This window comes from Streptopelia decaocto (genome assembly GCF_964273445.1).
Source record: "Streptopelia decaocto genome assembly, chromosome: 7".
NCBI classification, from domain to species: Eukaryota; Metazoa; Chordata; class Aves; order Columbiformes; family Columbidae; genus Streptopelia; species Streptopelia decaocto.
Window position 1 is genome coordinate 2,700,500 of NC_138661.1, and position 21,471 is coordinate 2,721,970.

Consider the following 21,471-nt stretch of genomic DNA (forward strand, 5'->3'; position numbering starts at 1 on the left):
CAAGTGTGATGGAGCGGCTGAGGGACCTGGGGGGTTCAGCTGGAGAACAGGAGCTGAGGGGAGACCTTCTGATCTCTGAACTGCCTGAAAGGAGCTTGGAGCCAGGGGGGTCGGGCTCTGCTCCCCAGGAACAAGCGCCAGGAGCAGAGGAAACGGCCTCAAGTTGCGCCAGGGGAGGTTGAGGTTGGATCTGGGAACAATTTCTTCCCCAAAGGGCTGTGGGGCATTGGAACAGGCTGCCCAGGGCAGTGCTGGAGTCACCATCCCTGGAGGGTTGGACAGACGGACATGAGGTTCTCAGGACATGGGGCCGGGACAGGGGTGGGTTATGGTTGGACTTCGTGATCTTGAGGGTCTTTTCCAACCAAAATGATTCTGTGATAACACTCAAACAGCTGCAATGGCCTCAGCTGTGCTGGGTGAGCTCAGTGTGGGCTCAGCCACAGCTGTAGGTTTTATTTCTGTCGTGCTCCATGGCCGTTTTCAACAGCTTCTCTGCTTTTTATCTATCACCGAGATTTTTGATTAAGAGCAACCACATTGGCCTGCAGACAGCTTTGGGGGATAAAAATCACTATTTATGATAGAATCACGGGATGGTTTGGGTTGAAGGGCCCTTCCCAGCCCCCCCAGTGCCCCCCCTGCCATGAGCAGGGACGTCTTCACCAGCTCAGGTTGCTCAGAGCCCCGTCCAGCCTGGCCTGGGATGTCTCCAGGGATGGTTCAGCCACCACCAGGCTCTCCCACCCTCCCTCAGTCCATTCACCCTGGGTTGGTTGCTGCTCGGCCTTGTTGCCTTTGAAACACGGCGGATGGAGAACAAGAGCAGCCCAGCACCTGATCCATCCCGGCTGCCCGCTGGGAATGCTGAGCGTCCAGTGCGGCTGCTGCGCCTGGTGCTGTTTGCTCAGGGATCCGTCCCGGGTGCCTTTGGGAAATTCTGTCATGTTGAAGCCCAGTGTTTGCGCATCCCCGTGCAGGAACCGTCAGGGTGTTCACAAGCGGGGGGTGGCGGAGCCACCAGGGGTCCTGCAAGGACAATGTGCGCGGGGCAGCGCTGCGCCGCGCCGCGCCGCGCGCCCCCGTGGCCGTGTGGGATACACAGAGATGCCTCTTTTCTCCTTTCTCTCCTTTTTCCCTCCCAATGCCTCTCCGCAGGGAAGCACCAACGAGGTAAGTGGCTCTTTTCTCCGCATGCAACGCCGGGGAAAAGCTGCTTGGCCCCCGCTGCACGTTTCGGCCGTGTCGCTGAGCGCTTGCGGAGCCTGGGGGGTGCGGGGGGTCCGGGCAGCGGCTGCATCCTGACCCCGCACCGGGCGTGCTCCCCGCGACCCTGGGGAAGTGCATTAAATCAATGTGGGCGCTGTGCTCCCAGCGGCGCTGGAAGCCAAGTCGGGGAGAGATTTGGGTGGGGAGCGTTTGTTAGGATGGGGAATTTCATCTTTTCACCCACTAGATGTGTTTGGGGATTTTTGGAGGTCAAAGCAGAGCACCAGTTTGTTTTGTAGCAGCAGCCGCGCAGCTGAGGAGCCCCCGTGCTTGGCGAGGCCTCTCGGGACGTGCCGTGCGTTGTGTTTTGGGCAAAACCACCCCATAGCAGAGCCTGGGCAGCATATTTGATCTCCCCAGGAATTAAAAAGTAGTTAAAAATCAACCCATTTAGTACCTCCCGGTGCTGAAATGCTGAGCAGCTCAAACCTCGCTGAGCTCGGGTTTTGCTCCAGCTTATGCCTAAATTAGCCCAAAATGCTGCGAGGGCGTCACCTCAACACCCCCGGCGCCCTTTCAACCCCTCACCCCGTTCTTGCTGCAGTTTCAGCCGCTGCACAGGGGACCGGAGCCTCATCTCTGCCATTAGTTCTGCAGGGAAAAGGCTTTTCTGTCAGGCAAAATGCACCCGGGTACACGTGGAAAACGGCAAAATTAGAAGGAAAAAATCAGCAGGAGAATAATAATCTAGAGCAAGCAGGTACGTGTCCCGTAGCAAACTCCATGTGGTGTAGTATGTGGTGTAAAACAGAGCGCTGAGGATGCAGAAATTTAAATTTTGAGTGAACCTCGTAGAGAAAAACCAACTCCACCTCAACATTGATTGATTCCAACTCCAGGGAGCTGCTCGCATAGCCCAGTACGGTGAAATATTCAGCTGCTTCTCCGTCATTGTCACCCACAACCGGCACTGGGGCTGCGCTAACCGACCCTCCTCCCGCTCTCCCCGCAGGCTTTGTACAAGCTGTACAGCGCGGCCGCCACGCACCGACACCTGTACCATCACGCCTTCCCCGCGCCGCGGGACGCGCCGGCCCAGGGCGCCGACAGGAAGAACGTGTGAGTGTCCCCGGGGTCCCCGGGGTGTCCCCTCCCGCTCCGACCCGGGGAGAGCGAGGCTGTTGGTTCGGTTCGGTGTGTTCGTTCGCCGGCATGTTTTCCGTTCTGTTCATATGTACATAGCGGTACCGCCGCGGCTCCAAAGTGCTTTTGGTTTGTAACAGCCAGCGTTACCTCCCAGCTAATTTATGAAGCCTTATTTTCCTCCTTAATTAGTTCACTGAAAGAAAACGTAATTTACATGATATTGCAACTAAAAATCTTCCAGACCTTTGCAATTCTTCAACAGCCAACTTATTTTCAGGTACTTGAACAAGCTGTAACACATAACCAATTGTTTTCTTCAATTAACTATTTAATTAAACATACTTAAAGATGTATTAACTTGCTTTATCGGAAGCTGCAAGGGCACTTCTGCTGTGGTATGTTCATGACCGTGTGCGGAAAGCAGATTTCCCTGTTCGTAAGCGATGCACAAAGTATCACTTTGTATACGTGCTGGAGCAAGACTCACTGTATTTCTGTGTATATATTCATTCTAGTGCATAGAAAGTGTGTTCACAGTTTATTCTTTTATCGTCAGGACTATTAAAGTTGCTTTTGGTTCCTAAGAAGTTGGTTGTACAAGGAAGTTATTGACCAGAGAGGCGAGAGCTGCTCCTCCGGTATTCACTTCACTTCTGTTCACTCCCTCCACTTCACTTCTGTTCCCTCCACTTCTTCACTTCACTTCCCTCCACTCCACTTCACTTTAGTTCCCTCCACTTCACTTCTGTTCCCTCCAATTCATTTCACTTCACTTCCGTTCCCTCCACTCCATTTCACTTCACTTCCGTTCCCTCCACTTCATTTCACTTCACTTCTGTTCCCTCCACTCCATTTCACTTCTGTTCCCTCCACTTCACTTCTGTTCCCTCCACTTCACTTCTGTTCCCTCCGCTTCACTTCACTTCTGTTCCCTCCGCTTCACTTCTGTTCTATTTTTTCTTTATTCTTGGTTTCCTTTTCACCTTCAGAAGGTGCTTTAAGGTGGGTGCTCAGAGCATCAGAACCACACTTGTTCTCATAGAACCCGAGCTCCTTTCACCATCCCCAATCCCATTATAAAACCACTTTATTTGATGTTCTAAAAGGAAAAAAAAAAATCAGCTGGACAACCCCTCATTCATTAAACAAAATGATTTTTATTGAATTAATAGGATTTACAAGAAATGTATTTTATTTGTCTGCAACGATGTTTATTGCACTAAAAAGAATCCATAAATAACATTCCAGGACAATGAATGAACCAAATGAAAATACTGGAGAGGGTAAGTGGACAGTTACAAACGTTCCCCAGGTAAGGAAGCTCGAATCCAAGACAAAAACTCCTTACAAAAGAGAAGGAATTGTCGTGCCATCCCTGATTTCTCGGTGGCGAGGCCAGGAATGCTGTGACCCCCCTGCGCTGGGTTGGGTTTTATCCAACGCAGCTTATGTCGCATTTAAAAACCTGTGAAAAGTTCGCTTGGTCTTTAAGGTACCAGGATTTCCCCTCCGACTCAGTTGTGAAGACTCATAAACCTCGAGGAGTCGTGTATTAAACAACGTAGAAAATAAGGCAATTCGACTTCACTTTGGTGAAGCGCTTGGTTGAGATAAAAACCCGCACGGGCTGGTTAAACAACCTCCGGAGGGGGTTCCAGGTCCCCAGGGAAACACACACGGATCTTCCATTTGGATTTGAACGACGTTTTGAATCCAGAACGTTTCACAGAGTTGCATCTATTGCCCTTTTAAAAATATATAGTCAGCGTCTTACTAATACAGCTGACGGCTACGAAAAAGATACCGGGATCAAGTCTGTGATTAAACCCCGCGCTGCTTTCCAGAATAACAAACTACTCCTTGTATGGAAACAAAAGATTACCAAACATTTGTCATTTTTATAAACAATACATAATACATGTAGAAAAATATTCAAGAGGATAATAACAAAGGTGCAACGTCAACAAAAATAAGCTGCCTTTTCAACAAAAGCACTTTTCTGTCAAGAGTTTGAAGTGTGAAAAACAAACCTTTTAAAGCTCTTAGTGTCCTCGGGGAGGTAAGGAGAGTGGGGGGGTTAGAAGTTGTTGGCGTGCTGCTGGTAGCGCTGCTGGCGCTGCTTGCGGTGCTCCAGCTCGCCCAGCAGCGCCTGCCGGAACGCCTCGTACAGCTTCACGATGCGCTCCAGCTCCTTCATGAACAGCAGCTTCAGCATCCCCTGGTACGTGTCCAGATCGGCCAGCTGGAACAGCTCCCACTTCAGGATGTGGTCGTACCTGTTCGCAGAGAGAACGGCGTCATTTGCGCGGCCCCGCTCCCCTCCAAACCGCCGCTTCGCATCGTGCAATTGGGTTTCTAGCCACCTACGTTAGCGTGTTTTACCTCAAGACGTATGTAATTCGCACCAAAACACACGGAGACGCGAGTGGGAGAAACATCCGCTAAGGCTGAGCTGCAGAATGGCTCCTAAACCACTCAAACTCTAAACCTCCCATTAACCAATTATAGTCAATGGATGCGCAAAATGCATTTTAAGCGTTAAACCAGCAATTCGACTCGTAGAATCTTTTTGGGTGGAAAAGACCCTCAAGGTCATCAGGTCCCAATTGATAACAGACCTCAAAGCTTCAGCAGTAAAACACCTTTTAAAAATCAGAGTAACACAAAGAACAACATTTAAATGATTATTTCAAACTGCCGGTTGGGAAGCCCCTAAGTGGGTATTAAATACCACTTGTGAGGACTGGGGGAGAAGCAATTAGGCCATAATTAACCGGAGTAATTTCGAATTCCTGTTGAGACTCCTCACCCTGAATCTAAACATCAACGCGTCCCCACGTTCAGACTTTGGGGTGTCAAGCTCAGTTTCCAGCTGCGTTTTGCCCGCAAAAGGCATTTTACTGCTCCTTTGATTTAAAATCTTTTGGAGTATTTACATCGCAGCCGCAACACCCCTCAATTCCTGCTCTTTCCCAGTGTTTCTATAGCGTATATATACAGTTCGGTCGCAATTTAATTTTCTTAACTTGGCAACAGGCAGCTGACTACTATAGTTATTAAAAGAATACGTTAAGTGACCCGCGGCTTCTCTAAACTGCCAAAATAACAACTTCTATATTAAATTTATCCCAAGTCTTGCTGCTAAAATCACTTTGCCCCAAAAGCGAGATCCTGGAAGTCATTACCTTAAGTTATAACCAGCCATCAAAGCCCCAATCTCTTCTGTTTTACCTTAAAATATGAGCCCAATATCTTCTGTTTTATCTTAAGTTTATCCATTTTTCACTAAAATAGGGAGGTATTATGGCAAACCCCAATTAAACCCCCCATCAGCGGCCAGAGTTCTTATCCTCAGAGAAACCTGTTGAAACCAAAGCTAGTTTGCTATTATTATCTACTTTTCTCAACCCGAACGACTGGCCTTTGCTCAGCTGAATCAAGCTATGGTGTCACCTGTACGTAATAAATCATTACAAAATATTCCAGTGTCCAATGTAGTACATTCAGATGACAAAAGGCTGCACTTTGCCCACTTACTTCCATTTTTGCACCAAACCGGATGATATTCATACAGTTCTCACCTGGGCTTTGGGACAATACGGAAGAACTTACAAGCATTACTGGGGTTTTTTAAGCTCTAAGGCACTTGCTTTAGCAACAAAGAGGCTCGTTATTAAAATTACATAGAAAACGCAGAAGTGATCTTGATGTTAATAACGGTGACAATGATTTTGGAATTGTGCCTTAAACCCTCACAATGAGGTGACATGGAGACCATTCCTCAATTCTCCAATTTCATATTAACATAAACCAGATTTTACTCCTTCATGGAAGTGGCTGAGAATAATATTCCCATTACCACCAGCGCTACTTTAACATAAAGCTAAAAGGACACTAGAAAATAGATGATTTTTGATTCCTCTGAACAATGTAAATTCTATTCCGACAGCTTGAATTATTATCTTTTTAAATTTGTCTCAACCTACTGAAGAAATTCCTGATCATCTTAAATTGTTTCAATTGTCTTCAAGTTATTTCTCGAGTTTCAAGAGAAGTACCGACAGGAATCCATCCAACAGAGGCTGAACTATTTAAAATTACATTGTCTGGATGTGCCAAAAACTTAAATAAAGAAATGCAGCTGCAGCCAAAACCTCGAAATATTTATAGGAAACAAGGTTACAGGAACTTAGTGTGGAGAGAGTCCAGCGCAGCCACCAAGATGCTGGAGGGAGTGGAGCATCTCCCGTGTGAGGAAAGGCTGAGGGAGCTGGGGCTCTGGAGCTGGACAAGAGGAGACTGAGGGGGGACTCATTCCTGGGGATCAATATGGAAAGGGGGAGTGTCAGGAGGATGGAGCCAGGCTCTTCTCGGTGACAACCAGTGATAGGACAGGGGGCAATGGGTTCAAACTGGAACACAAGAGGTTCCACTTAAATTTGAGAAGAAACTTGTTCCTGGTGAGGGTGGCAGAGCCTGGCCCAGGCTGCCCAGGGGGGTTGTGGAGTCTCCTTCTGTGCAGACATTCCAACCCGCCTGGACACCTTCCTGTGTAACCTCATCTGGGTGTTCCTGCTCCATGGGGGGATTGCACTGGATGAGCTTTCCAGGGCCCTTCAACCCCTGACATTCTGGGATTCTGTGATGTGTCAATTTAAATCTTTATGGGATGCTGACAAGCCCAGTAGCCACAAGAAGTAATAAAACCCTTTCAGATTATACTAGAAACAGCTAAAAAAAAGAGGATTTTTTTAGCTGTACGTCACTGATCATACACAGTTTGAATGTGCAACTACACACTGACCTGCTCATTGATGCAAAACTTGGTTTCTCCATATTCTTAGTTTCTCCATATTCTCTTTAGGAAAAAATACACAATTTCATTTGGATTTGGATTTCATTTCTGGATTTTTTTACTGCTTTTCTATTTAGTGCTACTTTAGTGTGCCTGTTAGGAAATGTTATTTATTTCATTATACCGACTCAAGGCTTTTCTGAGGAGGCTCCCTGTTCCTACAGCATTGTTTCTTTGAGAAAACGACTTTTTAATACCACGTAGTTCTTAATTAAAGTTCTTGAATAGAATTAGAGATTCCAGTCTGTGTTCACTATTGTTAGTTGTGACGGAGAACTGCATATTGTTTTTAAAGGATGAAGATATACATAAAGAATTTAACACCCTAAATATATTTAATGTTTTTAAGGCCATGTGGTACTGTTCTCATAAATACACAAGCTAAATCACACCCTCAACTCTCTAATGCATCATTCTGCAAGTCATGTGAGGCGTTGTGATGATTTTAAGGCTTAACACAAAGCAAAACGCAACACAAAGCCACCAGTGTGCCCAGGTGGCCAAGAAGGCCAATGGTGTCCTGTCCTGTATCCAAACCAGCGTGGTCAGCAGGACAAGGGCAGTGACCCTTCCCCTGTGCTCTGCATTGGGGAGGCCACACCTGGAGTATTGTGTTCAGTTCTGGGCCCCTCAGCTCAGGAAAGAGATTGAAGTGCTGGAGCGGGTCCAGAGAAGAGCAACAAGACTGGGGAAGGGACTGGAACACAAGCCCTATGGGGAGAGGCTGAGGGAGCTGGGCTTGTTTAGTCTGGAGAAGAGGAGGCTTAGAGCTGAGCTCAGCACTCTCTAGAACTACCTGAAGGGCAGTTCTAGCCAGGTGGGGATTGGGCTCTTCTCCCAGGCATCAGCAATAGGACAAGGGGCCATGGGCTTCAACTCTGCCAGGGGAAACTGAGGCTGGAGATGAGAAAGCAATTCTGTGCAGAGAGAGTGGTCAGGATTGGAATGGCTGCCCAGGGAGGTGCTGGACTCACCGGCCCTGGAGGGTTTGAAACTGAGATTGGACATGGCACTTACTGCCATGATCTAGTCAATGGGCTGGAGTTGGACCAAGGGTTGGACTCGATGATCTCTGAGGGCTTTTCCAACCCAGTCCATGCTGTGATTCTGTGAAAATAACGCGATGAACCTCTGGTACAACCCCATCACCCACTGACGCAATTAAATAAGTATCAGCTGGAACTTTGCTTTCAGCCATTGGAATTCACTTGTTTTCCTTCTAAGTGTGCAATGCAGAGGGAAAAACAAAAAGGGGTCTCACTTGACGGGAGCCCTGGCGTAGACCTGCAGCCAGTCGGGGATGTCTGCGGTGTGGTAGGGGTTGGCGGGGACCAGGAGGGGTTGGCTCCGCTCGGCCGCCTGCGGCTGGTAACTCACCGGGGGCGGCTGGTCGTAGCGCGGGACGCTGCAAAGGGGGACAGAGAACAAGACGTCACTCGGTATCGGCACATTAACATTAATACAGAAATTAATCCACGGGAAGGCCGATGGCGCAACCGCACGGGAGTGTTGCCTCAGCAGGCGACACTGAGAGCGAATTTCTGCTGCTGTTTTTGGGCTTCGCTCCCATCACATCACACTGGTAACAAATTCACCTTAGTCCTATTTGCCTGCTACCCAAATACTAAAGCAGAACACAAAAATACTGTTTTGAAAATATTTAAAAGGCACTATATATATCCAACATATTAAATCATGTTAGAACACTTGTATTCAGGCAGCAGCTGGTAAGAGTTATTCCACTTAAAACAAAGGACACCCTCATATGTTTCTCTCTTGTGCGGCACATTAAAAAACCCCTTTCTCTCCCTAGGTAATAGCAGAAATAAACTAGTGGATTGGGTGAATACTAACGTCATTTTACCTGTAAATTATGAGTAGCTAAAATACCGATTTTCACTCTAGACAAGCCTTAATTCGTGTTTCAGGTGGTATGTCCTATTTGTTCAGACACTCCTACAATATCAGATCGAGTTTCTTTTCAGTCTTCAGTTCAATTCTGGTCTCAAACTTTGCTGTTTTACTGCGAGTTGAAGAGAATAGCTGCTTTGTTTTAACAAGTGAGGAACAAGATCCTGCTTCTAAACTTAAAGACAGTAACAGATGAGCCAAAAACCTGACAATTACAACTTCTAAAAATCTCTGTCAAGAACCAGTAAGGCTTACTTCTAAAAATAACAACTTTTTGGCATGTTATATACGAGACAAACCCAGCTCCACTATTCTGTGATTGTGTTTTGTCTAATCCTGTTGAGGAGGCGGATGTCTTACCTGGGCGCACAAGGGTGTTTATACTGAGCTCTTTTATTGATGTGATCTACGTAATAGACCCCGAATTCGGCGGACTCGACCCTCTCCCAGCCCGGCGGCAGCCCCTCGCGCTCCAGCGGGTGGCTCCAGTGAGTCGTGTTCGTGTTATGATCTATGTAGTATTTCCTTCCTCTAATAGTCCAGTCCACCGACCAGCCGGGAGGAAGAGGTAAATCTTCCGAACTGTGATTTGTTAAGTTTCCTAGAGATGTAGCAGCAACTCTACCGATGCCTAAAAGAAAAGGAAAAGTCACGATTAGCTAAACTGGTAATACCCAAACCCTACGTTGTGTACGAAGCCAACTTCCCCCCACCACTCTATGAGCTTTGAGACATAGCACGGCGTTTATTATTTATGTGCTTGTACGTTGGTAACAAATTAAAATAGCTGTTCCCTTTTAAGCCTCACTCGTTTCATTCTCTTCCAGCTTCACTGGGCAGCTCAATTCAGAGACAGTGAAAGCATCCTTGTTTTTGCAATTAGAGAAATACATCAGCATAAGATCCTATTACTGCCTTGATTTGCTGAGCAGAGAGCGCTGACCTAAGATTACAAATGTTAAAGCTTTGCATTAACGTCACTTTCTGTTTATACACTATCACAGCTGCAGCAAAACTATCTACAAAAACCCCACACCCCTTTCTTTTTCTAGTTACCATTGGAAATCACAATTATCTAGAAAAATCACTGAACAACAACAGAGCTTTTCAGATTAACAGTAACAGGACCAGGTAAATGAAGAGAAGAGGGACAAGGTGAGCACTATACCATGTTGACTGTTATTAAAGAGGTGCGTGCAATCACGGCCAAAAATGTCATCGGTAACAAGGGAAAAGCGAAAAGCTGGACCCACAGAGGGTCCTGCACAAGCCCTGCGCTGAACACACTCATCCTGCGCACCCTCAAGTTGACGGCACCTCGATTTCTTCGCTAAAACTACTTGTCAGATAAGCCTGTTTCTGTGCGGTGCCGGTGGGACAGTCAGGGCTCCTAAATACATCCAGACAAGATTTAGAGAGGTTTTCTGCAGAGCTGGTCACAAAACCTCCAGATCTTGTGTATCTGCTGCTCTGCAGCTTCTTCTTCTCTAAACTCGAGCACATACGCTTCACAATGCATGGAAAAATAAAGGGAATTTCCAGCTTTTGGTGATGTAGGTTGCACAGGGAAAAGGGGTTCATGGTGTATCTGGGGTAGCAGAGCTGACTGGAATCTGTACTGAGGTTCTCATCTCTGCCCCGCAAACACAGCACATTTAGGTTTTATTAATATCACTAAACAGCTGATTTGAGAGACTGTTCACCAGCATTTTAAAAGATGCGATTTGTTGTAATATACGCACAGTTTTTATGTTACAAAAATGCGTGTGCTGGATGCTGAGACATTTACTGAAGAAACATCATTCCTATTTCACCTTTTTCTTCCCTTTATATACTATGGATAGTTAGGAAACCAGTTGAAATTAAAACTATAATAATAATAGAGAACGAAAACCCAACCAAGAAACCCAAACCCAACCACAAAACCCCAGTGACATAATCAAGAATTGTGCAGGTCTCTCTCCATTCCTCCAAAGTCTCCCACCAACTGGATGTGCTCTCCCAATCCAACTCTCTTTTTTCAATCCTTTTAAGTAGTTACCCTCAGTTATCTACAGTTACACAGCCTTGGGCTTTAAAGAAATTATCTTTCCATCCCCAAATCAACTGCATCTATTCAACCACAGTGTTCAGAGTCTGCATGTCACTGTTTCCCGGAGCCAGATAAAGAGGTTCAGGAGCCATTTTTCCACTTTCTTTCAAGTCAACGAAGCCACCACAAGCACCGTGGTGACTGGCTGGGGAAGACGCCCCTTCCCTTCTGTTTTTCACAGAATCCCAGAATGTCAGGGGTTGAAGGGCCCTGGAAAGCTCATCCAGTGCAATCCCCCCATGGAGCAGGAACACCCAGATGAGGTTACACAGGAAGGTGTCCAGGCGGGTTGGAATGTCTGCACAGAAGGAGACTCCACAACCTCCCTGGGCAGCCTGGGCCAGGCTCTGCCACCCTCACCACGAAGAAGTTTCTTCTCATATTTAAGTGCAACCTCCTTGTGTTCCAGTTTGTACCCATTGCCCCTTGTCCTGTCCCTGGTTGTCACCAGAAGAGCCTGGCTCCATCCTCCTGACACTCCCCCTTTCCATATTGATCCCCAGGAATGAGTCCCCCCTCAGTGTCCTCTTGTCCAGCTCCAGAGCCCCAGCTCCCTCAGCCTTTCCTCACACGGGAGATGCTCCACTCCCTGCAGCATCTTGGTGGCTGCGCTGGACTCTCTCCAGCAGTTCCCTGTCCTGCTGGAGCTGAGGGGCCACAACTGGACACAAGATTCCAGGTGTGGTCTCCCCAGGGCAGAGCAGAGGGGCAGGAGAACCTCTCTGACCTATTTCAGAAATAACATTAGTGTGGGAGTATTTTATTGAGAGAGTGGAAGGAAAAGGCACAGCCTGCCTCATGTAAAGAATTAAGAGGTTTCAGGTGTGGCCATTAACACTGTAATACTGAAGTAGCAGCAAAACTGCTCTATTTCTCAGGCTCCAAACTAACTAAATAAATAAAAGAATCAATTAAAAATACCTCACAAACTTCCTCCTGAGCACTGTTCTTTAAAATATTTATGCTCATCTACCCATCTTTTTCTAGCCTTGTCGCATTCTGAACTATTTGGCCTTAAAATATTTCCTCTTGTGACAGCACTTACCTGTTTGTTACCTTGATAAAGGAAAATTGCTGGCTGTGCTCATGTGATAGTTCCCATCTCTCATTAAGATTAAGGAACTTAGACCTTTACTTCCAATGAGAAGAACATCCTGGAGGTTTCCTGACCTTTCGCAGCACTGGGGCGGGGAAACTATTTCAGATATTGGCTACACTTAAGTCACTGCTTTTGTTTTCATTCCAATGGCAAAATACAAACATTGAAGCTTCTCGAAAAACACTGCGCTGCGGATAAACAAATGCAGTGTTTTCTCCAATTAACTGGACTGCTGTGTTGTAATTTCATGTATGTATAAAGAGCGGCTGTTAAATCACCACTACCGAAAGATCTGAGCACATCAACTCCACTGGGGGAAAGGAACTTTCATCAAGATAGTTTTCTGTTTACTGTTACGACCAGCACATATCTGTATTTTTGGTACAGTTCCTCCTACGTCAAAACTAGCATGATTCCAGCAGCAAAAACATCTATATTTACTCCTTGGGTTAAAGGTGATTCCTTTCTAACATTGGGAGTTGGTTTAAAAGCTGCTCAAGGCATCCACTGCACCCAACTCTTGACACAACATCTGCAGCTTTTCATGCAAAAGCCTGAGAAGACTGGGCACTGGACTCAGGTAGCGAGGAAACCCCAACATCTGATTACATAGAGAAATCATCTAAAGAACAGGCTAAAAACCAATGCTGCACCCAGTGGAAAGGCGCCACAATCACTTAATTCTGGCTACATGGTTTCTCCCAGTGACAGCTTATTATTTTTCATTTCCAAGATGCAAAGAGCAACAATCATACCAGAGCACAAACACATTATACATTCCTTTTGCCGTTCTGACTTCATATATGAAGCAGCAGAGCCACATGGTTATAATAAACTTACACAGCTGTAGCAGTAACCAGTTTTGGATCATGTTTTAAGCTTCTCCAACCCACAAGCTCTAATTATGAAATCAAAGGCCAGATTTATAAACAGATAGTTGCAAATACTCCAGCTTGTAGACTATCATGTATAGTCTTAATGGCTGGTTTTCCCTTAAACTCAGAGATTATACTGGAATGTTCTCCTTGTTGGGAGTTTTAAGATGTCAGGTAACACTCATAGTGTCTTACGACCATCAATCCACTATGGCATTCAAATTGGCAATTAGTGCAATTTAGACATTTGTTCATGTAACTGGAGTTGCTAGAGATCAAAAGAAATTGTGTATTGGTTTTCCTTATAAAACTCAGCATGGGCTTCTTCAAGGGCCAGCGGGTACACACACAAGAGAAACAGCCCCTGCTATGATTTTGGGTAACGCTAGAAGACAAAATTTGCCTTTCAGACATCTAAACCTGTAAGCATCGATAATTAGACTGAACATTTCAAAGAGTAACTTCATAAGTCATCTCTTCCAAAGAATAAAGTTACAGGACAGCCTAAACCCATCTACTGCGAGCGGCACGTTCCCTGCGCCGTGCTGCCCGTGGGCGATACCTCTCTGTGCTTCCATTTCAAGTCAAGTTGGAATCCTAAAGCATTTTTGTAGCAGCCAAAAGCTTCATGAAGGATTTTATTGCACACACCAAAGGTGTTCCTTGAGTCACGGACTGGTCCCATTTTTAAATAGCGCATTGCAAAAACCCACCGAACTTGGAACTTGAACCATATTTATCAAGACATCTAACATAAAACCCGTGATTTTTCTCTTGATGGAGGATATGATCTCTACCACAGGACAAGCAAAAACAGTCTAGTCGATCCACTTCACTGTAATTTCTTGCTTTTATCTGTGACAAGGCAGCAATTATAATTCTTCCTGCTTTCCCAAGGAAGGGAGTTGTTGAAATTATCTACTTTTACCAACTGTTAAAAGTCTCCTTTCCTCTCCTTAAGGATGAGCACAGGTCTTTGTAAACTCCTCTAAGTGGTCCTATCAAACCTCAAGAACGGTCAACAATGAATTTAAATTCATGCGAGTGTAAATCCTTTTCAGGTTGCCTCTTTGGAACTCATCGAGCCTCATTTGGTGATTCTCTTTTATAATAGTATATATTTTCTGGTTCAGAGGCTGCTTTGAAGGAACATCAATATTGAATATTATCCATAGCTCTGATTTTTCCTTCTCTTGTAAAATATAGTACCTTCTGTTTGAGGTCTTGAATTGTCAACCAGGCCAAGAGAAATTATCTGCTGTTCCAAAGCAAAAGAAAATCCTTTTCAATGCAGTTTGCTTGTTTAGGAGCATCACTGTGTATGTTCCCAACGCTTTGAAAAACAAAGCGCAAACAACAGCAACCACTTCTTATGAGCATTAAAAATACTCAGAGTTTTAAGTAAGGCTTATATTTGGTCTTATTTTCAAGATTTTCAACAGCAGGGTGTCCTAATATCAGAACCCAAACTTTAGCTTTGAGCTCCACATTCCAGCGCATTGTAAGACATCAATGCAAAGAGTTCCTTGATTTAACATTCTTCTTCTAAAAACACATCTTAGGCCAATAACATCACAAATGTGAAAAATATGTAGTATCTTCTTCAATCAAGGAGGCTCTGTTGAGTTTGTTCCAGCAGTATGGAACAAATAAAACTCTAAGTGGTATGTGTAATGCTCTCCCAGCCCAACGATGGGGTTTGATTGTCAAGGAAGTTCAAGTTCTTAGGAGAAAAGGTTTCCAGGTCAGCAAAGTTCTTCAGCCTGACTGGTAGAAAGCACGGGAGAAAAATCTTATCCCCAGAGAGGTCAAATGTAAGGGAAAAGAGCAAATAACCTGAAAAGCAAGTCTCACTGTGGATTAGATAGTGGATTAGTAGTGATGGAGGCAGAGAAGTTTTAGAGCCCCTGATCTCCCCACAACCAGCTTCAACTAAATTTCCAAGTGTCCAAGAACAAATCGAGCCAAATAAAAGGCCTTCGCATTAGTCTTTAATCAGGTCAACTGTCCTGAGAGCCGTTTTTCAGGATGCCCAAATCCTCTCCCTTCCTCATCAAACCAGGATGAAGAACAGGAAGAGAAGATGCACGAACTGTTCGATTTGAAGGGTGTGAGCAATAATAACTAAAAGAAGTTTTGGTAACTATCCCATTTAGATAGATCTGCAGGCTCTAGGCCCTCCCGACCCATCCCAAAGCATGTGGAGGTACTTCCTGAGCACAAGGACCTCATTTGGCAGAGGGAACGGGGCGTTCCGAGCCACCATAAATTCACAAATAGGAAATGACGGGAAGCACTTTAAATAAAGTACGCTACAAGGAAATTACTGCAGACTCAGCACAAATAAAGGGCAGGAATTGCCGTTTGTTTAAAAATGAGTGTGGTGTACGCACCTCAAAAGAAAAGTCATGCTACTTCAGCTCTAAATAGGTTTCCTTTGCTAATTTATATTTATTTTGCTCTTATATTAAACACAAATACCACTTTAACAGGTACAATATAACACCAGATGAACCTGCTTTTCACTAAAACACACTGGATTCTCTGTTCACAGGATTAATCATTTTTCTCCTCTGACATCACAGCCAACTGCTTACAATCTACCATCAGAAAGTCCCTTTACACTGTGATTTTAATCTCAGCAATTTTCATATACACATAAGAATTTTTCAGCTTACCGCTCAAACAGGTACAAATAACTCTGAGGTCTTGGTTACAAGTTAGTTCCAATCTATACTGTAGATATAACTTCAACCACAGACCTCCCCAAACCTTTAACCTAGAAGAGAGGAAAGAGATGTCGAGGAAAGACAGGAAAAGTCTCTTAGAATTCAGTTTGAAATGGACACTCAAAATGTGCAAGAAATGCCACAGAGGTAGCTAAACATACAAAACGAGGAGATATCTCAAGTGAAGACATTTTGCAGGAAAACCAGCAGCACTAGATTGCTAATTAAAACACAAATCTAATGAAAATGAGAAAGACATGGAGAACTGAATCACAGTAAGAGAGAAAATAGGACTTCAAGGGGAAATACTTATGAAACAACATATCAACTGTTGAGAAATCATGGGACTTGCTGAAATATTTGCTGAATACTTGGAGTGTGAGGATTTCAATGAGAACACATTTTTGAGTTATCTCCAAATTATAAAGGGGGAATCTTTATTTTGCATGAAAGCTGAAATTCACACGCACCTCTTCATGTCCACACCACCGCTTGTCCAAAGTCATGGTGGTTGTAACCCACAGAGAACAAAATTAAAACAGAAAATAAAAATCACTCACCAACAGCAACATCGGGCAACATTTCTGAAGAAATCAACCCAAACCATAACAGAACTGACCTTCTGAGGGAGGGTGGGAGAGGAGGAGAAGGGTAGAAGGCAGCACTTACAGATTCTAGCTAATAATCCATCTTATACGTTGAAACTGTAGGTATTAGGCAATTTTGTCATCAATTATCTTGATGAAGAATTTTGATTAGGTGAAACACTTAAACAACAAGGGAGATGTGGAAGGAAAAAGTGATTTAGATGATGAAAATGAAAGTAAAAGGCCTGCCCCAGCATTCTGGAAATGCGGGAAAGATGAACCAGAAATTACACAAAGAGTTGTGTAGCTCAAGGAAAACACCGAAGATTTGAAGACAATGGATGGTTCAAATAAAAAGAAGTGTAATGGTCAAATGAAAGAAGTAAGAGAATCTAAGGATTTCTTATTTTTGGCCACATGATTCTTTTACTGAGAAAAAATACCAGCAATTCTTGAAATGATGTACAGAAGTTAGGGACATAGGTCAATATTCTTGCTGCAGTGACACTGCAAGAGGAATTTAAGAGTTTCATATTCCATGCTGGGATGAAAGAAAAATAAATGCAACAACCAAATAGCAGAGGAAAAGGGAAACACTTTGGCAGACAAAAGATTCACCTTTTTTTGTCTCTTCCTACAAATGTGTAAGACTGAATAGTCACCCAGCACAAAATACGTATAAAATTCATCAAATGTCAAAATATCAGAGTAAATGACAAAGACCAACCAGGTACCAGCAGCTCCCTTATGATTTCCAGGGGATGAGGGGGCACATAGACAAATGGGAAAAGAAGTCTTTTTAGAAATAAATCTGTGTTGCTCCAATTGAGAAAAATACGGCTGGAAAGCCTCATTTTTAGCTTGTTCAAAACATCTATCAGATTAAACCACACTATCAAACTAATAACTAGAGCTCCATTTCAGACTGTTTCACTTCTCCACAGCAGCAATAGCACTTTTGGAAGTCTTCCTCAGCACACACAGTTACTGCAGGAATTCAGAATGTTAAATGGATGGATTGGTTGATGAAAGTCTCCCCACAATATCCCAGCACACGCTAAGAGGTGCTCGTTAGCTGGGCCAGATTAATGTTTAATGACAGCCGGCTGAACAACCACTGACACAGATCAAGGGCTTTCCTGCAGAATCCAGGTACATCTGATGTATCCGCATTTAGCAAAATAAACCAGGATAAAGTACCAAGTTTTAAACCTTGGTATTTCAGGATTTCCTGGCTGACAGTTACACTGACATTATTCTGCTGCCCCTTTTCACCAAAATGTTTCTGGAGTCAAAAAACCCACAAAGCGTTGACAGGTTGTTCCACACACAACATCAACAGCCTTAAATGTTGATGTTCTTACTACAAGATTTATTTTTCTAGACAGGAGACTTATTTTACTACAGACTATTTACTCTTTTGTTTACAGATGACAAGTCATGACAAACTAATAACATATTTCACTACTTACAGATTTGAAATATTTATTTCAAACTCTTCCTTGAACATCATTTCTGTAGTGTATACAGTGCTTGAATTCAGCCCAATTTATTACTTTCAACATCATCTTTCTATGGGCAATATTGTAATCCCAGAGTTTTTATTCCACCGATAGATTCACAACAACACACTGCACCAATCCAGTGTCATCACTGATATAATAAGTATTTTTTAAAGTAGTATTTAATGGATTCTTTGTTCTTATGCTGTTCTTTCATTACAAAGTGAATTCAAGGGGGAAACAGGCATATTTACAAACAATATTAAAAACTACCACAAAACCCCAAAAAGTCAACGACTAGGAAGTCAATTTCAGCACCAACTATATGTCAATTTGCTAATTACACAAAGCATTCATTCCTTCCTTTGACTATTTATATTATTTTAATTACTGAGGTCAAATTAACACAATAAAATTAAACACTAACACAATGATAGTTAAAATATCATCATAATAAAATGAAATGGTAATGTTAAAATTTAGAGCTGTTGGTTATCCTCTGCAAATTTAATACAGTAGATGTCCCCTAATGAATAAAATTTCTTGCTAGCTTGCAACTGAATCAACTTTGTCATAAGTAAAAAAAACCTCTTACTCAACCTTGCCCCATTTATTGAATAAATAAATCATGCTTTAAGTATATTTTTTCCATTCTGGAAATATGCAATCAAACTCTTAAGAAATGTGAACATGTACTCAGTGCACTCCTACACCGCCTAATGCCTAAAAACACGACGCTCATCACTCAGATGTACCTCTGCACTTCAAGTCTTATCAAAAACCTATTGTTTAAAAAGCCACAATGAATACTGACCTGAAGCGTGCCTCCCGTGGTTCTGGGACATCCTCTGGAAAAGGTCGCTGTTGTGTTCATAATACCTGTAGTCCTCATGTACGCGATCATTTAACTGCCGCCTCCTCTGGGCATCGTAAAAATGATCATAATAGTAACAACGGGCACCGGCGTCTCCATTTTCCAAAACAGAATTAGCTTCTGTTAAAAAGGACTGGGAGGAAGAGCCATATTCTCTGGGGACGTCAGCTAAACTTCTTGCAAGATAGGACGGTGCAGACAGCCTGTTGCTTTCACGTCTCATTATTTCATGAGGCGGCCTCTGCACTGGAGTTCGAAGGAAACTCTGGTTTCTGGAAACAATCCCATCTCCACCAGAAGCATAAGCAGAAGAAGTTGAGTCGGGAGGACAGATATCAGTTCGTCTTGGAATGGTTGGACCGTGACGGATAAATGAAGGCATCAGATCTGATACATAGAACAAAACAGAAATAAGAACTAAAGCCTACATGCCCTGAGGAATCCATTACAGAACCAGAATTCATGTTTTCTCCACTAATCACAAAGTTGAGCCAGCAAAATGCTGTCATTCTGTTCTCAAACTATCCTGAAGATGTTTCACTTCTGCCTTTACATAAATGGGTTTTGCACATAAACAGTGACACCTATTCATACAATTTCACTGCCTCCCTCCAGTAAGTGATACATTACTCCTCTCCTTACTATTTCTTTCAACATAATATAAACAAGTAGTTTCCCTTCAGGTGACTTGATACAAACTCTTACTTTCATATAGGAGGAAGTTATGCCTATTAGTATTTGCTTTTTATTAATAAACTCTTATAAATTAGGGTAAAAAAATAACTGCATTCCAGGTGGTTTCATCAATAAATTTATAATGATCACTACAAAGTAGTCAGGTAATAGCTGGTCATTACATCGTGATAAATAGCATAACGGTGCAAAAAGCGTCAATCCCTTAAGCATGCCTACAGTTTAATATTAAAAAACCCACCTTAGTGGGTTTTCGTGTTGTTTTTTTTAAAGACTAAGTCAATGTAATCAGACTACTAAATGATTTTGCCTGTTGACTGTGGAACCAGCTGTTCATGCATCAAATACTTCCAGAAAAGCTGAGCGCCTGCTCCTGCCAGCAAATCACTTGTTGCTAGTTGTGATCTCCAAACTAATCCTGCAATTACAGCATAACACATTTCAGTCTCAGGTTGTTTTCAAAGATTAACAAAAAGCAAGCTAAGTGTGCTTTTTCGTTGTGTATTTGCTAGACTTTTGCATAGTCCAGGGCTGCGGTGTTAGGCTCAGGTTAACCACACGAAGACCAGAGCATCTGAGGTACGTAGCGGTGACCTCAGCGAGTTGACTCAGGGTTTAGAACCGGATCACTCGCTTCCGCTGGCATTCCACACAACTGTCTGTACAGTTATCTCATTTTTCAAAGCGCACACCTTTTGACAGCGCAAACAGGGAAAACAACCCGCTGACTCCAAGAAAGAGGGAGATGATTTGTTCCGCTCGTCCAAAAGATGCCTGTTTGGAGGCTTAAACCCTGCTGAGGTTTGGAGATTTATCTTAACCCCTGCCTGTTGCGGCTGAGTGACGGCAGATGAGAAAATAAAACACCCATCTGAATAGAAGCTGCCAAGCTAATGTACACTGTGACTGAGTTACAAAAGACGTAGCACTTGTTAACCAATTGACAGGCTAAATGCTTTCTGACCACCTGCAAAACGAGGGGATATTTTTCAAGTTTTAGATCCTTCTGCACGACAAGAGGGAGACAGAAGATTGAGTGATGCATTGTTAACAAGCAGCGTGCTTAGTTTATCTTTAACTAATTATTAATAAATGCATTGTAAGTAAGAAACTAAAGAATTATAACTAACATCGTCAATTATGAACCTGGAATAACTGAAGACATTAATGCTTACATGCTCTCAGGAATCCATAAAAGAACTAGAATTCACACTTTCTCCACTAATCACAAAGTTTAGGCAGCAAAATGCTGCCATCCTGCAAATATCATTCATAAAGCAAGAGCTGAACACATTTACACCACCTCCTGGTAATAAAGCAGTTAATACCTTAACTGGCAAGACTTGTTGCAAGAACGAAGCCTAGAAATGCAGTGACTTAGTACAACAGCGTGAAATACTTTGGTATCTTTAAAACACCTACACTGCGTAGGAGACACACGCACAAAAGACCAACTTACAAATTTCTGTGCTTATTTTCAGCAGCCTGAAGTTTGTAAAAAAAAAAAAAAAAGTGTATTTCTCTGTTTCACAAGCCGTGGGCAGCTGGTGGGACACACTGTGTAGGTTCTTTTACATCCTCCCCTTCAGGTTGAACCTCCTCACAGGATCGTGTGTCCCCCCTGACCAGGGGAGCCCCCCAAACCCCCCAGGGCCGTAACCGAACCACACAAAGGAGCCGCCCCCCGCCCCGAGGCCTCGCCTTTGTCTCGCAGCCCGTCCCGCACTCACTGCGCAGCAAAGGGCTGGTCTCCTTCTTCACGTACTTCCCCTGCACCTCGCCCGGCTTCGAGAGCTCCGTCCGCGTCTTCTTCCGCGACAGCATCCCACCTCCCGCCCCGCTACCCCCGCCCGCATACCCGGCGCCGCTTTCCCCGCCACCCCCGCTCCGCAGGGCAAA

General features: G+C 43.9%; 2 protein-coding genes across 2 annotated transcripts in view; one reads left to right on the plus strand and one right to left on the minus strand.

Annotated features, from left to right (window-relative positions):
* ATL1 (atlastin GTPase 1) overlaps positions 1 to 2,942 on the plus strand; it is a 29,156-nt gene extending 26,214 nt beyond the window's left edge. Inside the window, exon 13 of the mRNA XM_082059262.1 lies at positions 2,222 to 2,942. Within this exon, the coding sequence (XP_081915388.1) occupies positions 2,222 to 2,332 (111 nt within the window). The 3' untranslated portion in view covers positions 2,333 to 2,942. The remainder of the gene's footprint in view (positions 1 to 2,221) is intronic.
* Positions 2,943 to 3,492: 550 nt separating this feature from the next.
* Positions 3,493 to 21,440, minus strand: SAV1 (salvador family WW domain containing protein 1). Its single transcript, XM_082057869.1, has 5 exons — positions 21,303 to 21,440; positions 18,820 to 19,266; positions 9,482 to 9,752; positions 8,472 to 8,615; positions 3,493 to 4,631 (listed from the first exon to the last, which is right to left on the minus strand). The coding sequence occupies exons 1-5, from the start codon at positions 21,394 to 21,396 to the stop codon at positions 4,433 to 4,435; spliced, it is 1,155 nt and encodes a 384-aa protein (XP_081913995.1). The 5' UTR covers positions 21,397 to 21,440; the 3' UTR covers positions 3,493 to 4,432.
* Between the last annotated feature and the right edge of the window lie 31 nt (positions 21,441 to 21,471).